At 39.1% G+C, this 6,237-nt stretch overlaps 1 protein-coding gene across 1 annotated transcript in view; it reads right to left on the bottom strand.

Annotated features, from left to right (window-relative positions):
- Positions 1-5,183, bottom strand: part of LOC103726147 (diacylglycerol kinase kappa-like) — a gene marked incomplete at its 5' end in the record, with an annotated part of 21,321 nt that extends 16,138 nt beyond the window's left edge. The window contains 4 exons of the mRNA XM_008823576.1: positions 1,098-1,194; positions 1,610-1,714; positions 3,376-3,604; positions 5,084-5,183. Of these exons, the coding sequence (XP_008821798.1) occupies positions 1,098-1,194; positions 1,610-1,714; positions 3,376-3,604; positions 5,084-5,183 (531 nt within the window). The remainder of the gene's footprint in view (positions 1-1,097; positions 1,195-1,609; positions 1,715-3,375; positions 3,605-5,083) is intronic.
- Positions 5,184-6,237: the final 1,054 nt, after the last annotated feature.

The raw sequence follows: 6,237 nt of genomic DNA, 5'->3' as shown, positions 1-6,237 counted from the left end.
AATATATAATAATATAATAATAATAACAACAGGTAACTGTAAGGGGGTTTACACAAGGAACAAATCAGACATCCTCTTTTCACAGTTGGTTGTTGGACACTTGCTAGTGCACTATTTATCAAAACTCATTAGGGAGACCTATGAGATGTCAAATAAAAACCTAACCCAATGGTGAAAAGGGGTTTGGGGGCAGTTGGAGACATGAGTAAGAATTATTTTCTTAGACAAATTGTTTCAGAAATATTTGCTAATTGTACCCTTCCTTGGAGAAACTGACAAGAAATATAATTTAGCTATTTAACCATAGGCAGCTTTTTAATTAATTTCTAAACTTACATGAACTTTCCTTCCTTGATCATAGTTCAGAAATTGGTTTCTTTAACTAATTTCACAATTCATCTAAAAGAAATAAAAATGACTAAATGTGGCTGAATTTGACTGCTGGGAATACTCTAAAGAAGTGGGACTAGTGAGAAAAGTGTCCTTAGATTTGTTATCCAGTCCCTTAAATAACTGTTTGTTTTTTAGTATCTTCAACTATTTACAGTTACAAACAACACTGGGAAAACAAGTCACCTGAAATAACAACTAACATTTATTAAGGGTTTGTCATAATAGTAACTGATAAAATATATAGCACTTAGCCGGGCTTGGTGGTGCACACTTTTAATCCCAGCACTCGGTAGGCAGAGGCAGGCGGATCTCTGTAAGTTCAAGGCCAGCCAGGTCTACTTAGTGAGTTCCAGGACATCTGGGGCTACAGGGAGACCCCATCTCAAAAAGTCAAAAAAAAGTAAAATAAATTGTTATAAGTCATAACAATCAGAGTTAGAAAATATATATAACTTTGAGTGCCAAGCACCACAAAATGCCAAGTACTTTTCAGATATAAACTCAAAAAATACAGAAAACTTATATGGAAAGTCCAATAATTATCTCCATTACATTTGAAGAAACCAGGGTTTACAATGGTTAAGTCACTGTGTAGGTTGTAGAACTAATAAGTAGAATCAGAATTTGACTCTGGATATGGTGAGAGTGGGCTATTAGCCAGGGAGATAAAAAGCCACTAAAAGGTTATCAAGTTGAATACTTACATCGTTTCAGATGTGAAATGTAGGTGTTCTAAGTCAAGGTTATGTAGGTCTTCACTTTTGAGAGAAGACATAGAAGACAAAGTGCCACAACGAGAACCTAAACACACACACAAAAAAATCACTTTGGAGTCTAATACAAACAGCAAAGCCCTTTTCACCTCTTCTAATTAACCCTTTTTTTCCTCTGCTGGGGGAGGGTTGAGCTCAATGACTTTCTCTTAAATAATATTCCAGGTTCTGACTCCAAAGAGGAGCCCTTAGATCCTCTTATGTGGATAGGAACTTGAGAGAAGTGTAAGACTGGACTGCTTGTTTGCTGACAGTGAAAACAAATTGGCTTTCATCAGAGCGGTCTTTACAAAGTGTCTAACATGGTCATTACTATGAACACTGGAATGACACAGAGTAAGGGTATGTCCAAAGGCAGATGCATAAACATATTTATTTATTCCCTGGGAACTAGGTGGCATTAATGAAAGGCTAGAATAAGAGAAGAAAAGAAAAGTCCTTACGGTGTTTTGGGCTCATCTGGTTAAAATCTGAGTCATCATCTCCCAGGAAGAAAGTTGATGTGAAGTTCTTGACCGATATTGTCTGTCTGCTTTCCTCATTCAGAACTACAGGGAAAATTGAAAGGAAGAAATGGAAGGAGGGAAGGCGGTATGGGATAAAGGAAGAAGAGTAGGGAAGATTGGGCACATTTATCAAACTTTATTTTTTGAGCATCTATGTGTGTGCAAACAACCACACTCCCATTTTCACCAGGATATGCTTTCATGGTACACTTGTACTCCCATGATTGAACTTTTTGTTTTCTTGGTTACTCTTTTTCTATTACCTATGCAGTACATAGTTCTGAGTTCTTGGGGGTGGAGATGGGGGTAACAGGGTGGGAAATACTGTTCACTTTTACCTCCATTTTTTAGTTCATGTAGTCACATGACATTTGTTCATACTTGAAACTCTAGGCCATGCTTATATATGTGTATTTGTGTGCGTGCGTGGTGTGTGTGTGTGTGTGTGTGTGTGTGTGTGTGTTATTATGTCCAGCTTTTTACATAGGCTCTTGGGGTGTGAAATCAGGCTTGTGTGTCAAGTGCTTTTATCCATTGAACTGTATATCCAGACCACTATGCCTTCGTTCAAATGCCTCACCCATTACCCAGCACATTTGAGATGTCACCACTTCCATCAGCCTCCATGTTGTATAGCTCAGGTGTTTAGCCTGTGCCAAAGCTCATATGTTTATTCCCTACCTTACTAGGGAATCCTTATTTGTCCCATAGCCATGAACTGTACTTTTAAATTTAATTTGTGTTGATAGAACAAACTGAAGATCAGTTGTGACAGAGCTATGGCTACATCACATTAATCTGATCTTTGTTGCTATAGAAATAGAAGCAAAATGTTTGATTAATTCCTGGAAACTGACAATAGGAATAGAAGCAAAGTGATCATTTTATTATTCTACAATATAGAAAGGAGATATCCTTTCTTAGAAACATGGCTGAGATTTCTCCTAAAGGTACCAAGGCAGGGGGGAGGTAACATGTCTAAAAAGCAAAGGCTAGAAAAATTTAGAGCTGTTGTATGAAATATATAGAAGCTCAATAAAAATTGAAAATTTCTTAGCAAATTCTTTGCTACCAATGGCTCAATTAGAACGCAATCTGTCTCACAACATCATTTTAATTTATTTTTCAAAGGAGCATTGTGGGAAGAAGTGATCATCAAAATGTTGTTATGAGGAAGTTGGGGAAACTGGGAGTTTGGAGCTTGTCAGGATTTCTGGGCAATGGCAATCACTGTCAGTCAGCAGGGCCGTTCTCAGCACCCTTATGCCTCATTACTACTGTACGAGACATGCAGAGATGAGCACCATTTTCATTCTAAAATAGCCACAGGCTGGTGATTAGTCTTGCTGGTTGGAAAGAAGTATTAGCAGATAGAGAAAATTCCATGACTATAAATGAAACTGAATGAGCTGTGAGCAGTGTTATTTATACCACTTGTGGTTGTTTTGGATGAGTGTCATTTCCAAAACTAAATAAATGGAAGAGCTGAGGGCCTGGGAAGTAGAAGTCAAAAGGACAGGTTATTCTGAATGGAGGCTTTCCAAACCAGCAGTCAGAAGACTGGCTTTGAATACAACATGAATGCAGAATCCAGTCGAATTTTGTCTGTGAGGTCAGAAAGCAAACCCAGACTAAGATGGATCACTAAGCCAGCCATAGGAACTTTCTTTCCCTACCATAATCACAACAACTCTGTGTCTTACCTTGTTCAACTTGGAATATGATGAGTTTCAAGGATTTCTGGAGATTCTGGGCCCTTGTGGTCAACTCCATTTTGGATTTGGCTATGTGGTCTACTTGCGAGATGAAGGGCTTTCCCTCTGCTTTGTCACTATCTGCACATATTGCAGCACTTTTCTCAACAGAAGTAGTTGCTGCCTCCTCAGCCAAGACATCAATAATGATACTGAGCTTATCATACATTAAGTCACTCTATAAAAGTAGAAAGAAGATGTGGTATTTGTATGAAAGACCAGTGCTTATAAGGACAGAACGAAGAGTGAGGGTGGTATGGGGGGGCTGGTGAAGGGTAGAAGTATGTTAGAAGTACTGAGCGTAGAAATCCATATGTGAAGTGATAAAACATGTGGGAAAGATGTACATAGGTAGCTGTGATGATACTCAAAGGATATTAGGGGGTCAAACACATCACTGTTTTTTAAGCAGCCTCAGGCGCCGTCGCATCTTTCTCGTGTTATACTGGCCTTTAAAATTATGGACAACATAGCAGACTTGGAGAAAGATAAACATTTATGGGTGGCATTTTCATAGGGATGCTCTTATAGATGCTGGTGTGCCTCTGCATGGCTTCTGGTGTCTGCCTTCACAACTATGTATGTCTGACGGTGTGCTCTGCTACATTATTTAAGACTTTTATGTATGTAATAGTTTGTGATATAAGGCAAGTTATCTAACCTTTTGTTCCTCCATATCCCAGGACAGAGAAGAGAATTAAATAAATTGATACATTAAAGGCACTTGGAATACTCTCTGGCACAAATAAGTGTTAAGTACTGTTATAGAGGTGATTGACTGTAGGCATATTTATTTTTTCTACTTTTCATGTGTGTATGTGTGAGTTGCAAGTGTGTATACATGTTTTTACATATGTGTAAGTGCAGGAGTATAGGTGCAAGTGCATGTGAAGGCCTGAAGTTGATTTTTGGATCATGTTAGATCAGTCTTCTACCCTATTTACTGAAGCAGGGTCTCACAATCAAACTCAGAGCTCCCTGATATGGATAGTCTTCTAGCCAGATTGCCTGGGAATCCTTTGTTTCCACTTTCCAAGGTTAAAATTACAGAGGGGCTGCTATTCCCACCAAGAGTTTACATATGCTTAAGCCCCTAAAAGGTCTAAGCTCTTGTCTTCACACTTTCACAGAAAACACTCTAACTGCTGAGCCATCTCAAAAGCCTGGTATATTTCACACATATATTTCACATATTTTTTCAGTGCTCTGGTGTATATCCCTACTCATGCATATTTAGTGTACACTTATATCTACCTGTTGGCAGATGCTTGGTATATGTCTAGGTGCCTGGCACATATGTAAAGTGCCATTGTTCATTTGTCAAAGATGGAAGGTGCTGCCCAACTTTGCCTTTATTTCATAATTCCACAATTTCACACATATATTTCACATATTTTTTCAGTGCTCTGGTGTATATCCCTACTCATGCATATTTAGTGTACACTTATATCTACCTGTTGGCAGATGCTTGGTATATGTCTAGGTGCCTGGCACATATGCAAAGTGCCATTGTTCATTTGTCAAAGATGGAAGGTGCTGCCCAACTTTGCCTTTATTTCATAATTCCACAGTAAGAGGCATGTTTTCTTTTTTTTTTTTTTTGAAAAGTGGCCCTGGCTCAACAAAGATTATGAAGACAAAAGGAAAGGAAGCTTACTTTCAAAATCACAGACTCTACTGTTGTATTGTTCTGTTTTATTTGATTCCAGGCCTTTACAATATCAACCATAAAATCTTCCACTGTTGAACACAGGAATCTGGAAAAATGAGATAGATGGCATATGTGATATGAATCATGAGGTCCAGAGCCTCTTTCTCATTGATGTCTTTCTCCTCCTTCTGTTTCTCTTTCCTGGCCTATCTTCTCTTCTTCTCTCTACCTTCCCACCCTTTATTCTTTGTTTTTCCCCCCAGTACATTTGAAATATGCTCCTTCCCCACTTCAGCTCACTTTCACACCACTTCCCAAGTGGTGTCCCTAAGACACATTTACTAGCATTTCTTAGTCTTAGTCATAAAGTTCCAGAAAAAGATAATTTACTTAGTTAAACTTTTCACCTTGGGTCAATCATCTCTGGTTCTTTGCTCCCAAGAGTGCCAGGAACAATAAATGACCCATATATTTAGAAGTGGTGATGTGCTGCTCAGGTTATAGGAAAGCAGATATAGGGAGCAAATCTCTGGCATCTGCACAGCCTTGACTTCTACCTTCTTCCTTGGTCCTATTGGTGACAGGTAAGGGATTTCTGGGCCCCAAACACTTGGCAAACTTCTGCTGCTGCTTGCTTAGCCCCAAGTTCTGATGGATAAGCAGTTCCTGGACCCTGAGCACTGTATTCAAACTTCCTCTGTCCCTCTAGCTCCCAACACTGGGTCCTTATATCCTGACCACATGGCCCAAAATTCCCCAGTCTCCCCAACTCTCAAAGCCTATAGGTAGGGGGGTTGCCCAGTCCTGAATCTCTGACCCACACTTCTGTAGTTCTCCTAGCTCCCAGTGCAGAAAGGTAAGCATTCCCCACACCACCAACCTGGGGCCCACACTTTTACTCAATCAACTAACTCCAGATGTGCAAGTCCCTAGTGCAGCAAAAACATGAAAATCCAAGATAACATTATCTCCTCCAAAAATTACTAATCCCATAGTACTGCACCCCACTGAGAATACATAGAATTTGAAGCAATGATTATAACTATGTTCATATAACTCAAAGTAGACAAGAATATTCTCCAATAGAACAAAAACAAAGAGATGAATGAAATAAGGAGGTTAGCATAATATACGAAAAAAGAATTCAGTGAAGAAGTAGG

This window comes from Nannospalax galili, unplaced genomic scaffold (genome assembly GCF_000622305.1).
Source record: "Nannospalax galili isolate Female #2095 unplaced genomic scaffold, S.galili_v1.0 scaffold1912, whole genome shotgun sequence".
In the NCBI taxonomy this organism is placed as follows: Eukaryota; Metazoa; Chordata; class Mammalia; order Rodentia; family Spalacidae; genus Nannospalax; species Nannospalax galili.
The sequence above is the reverse complement of the archived record's forward strand: the minus strand, read 5'-3'. Positions and strand labels throughout refer to the sequence as shown.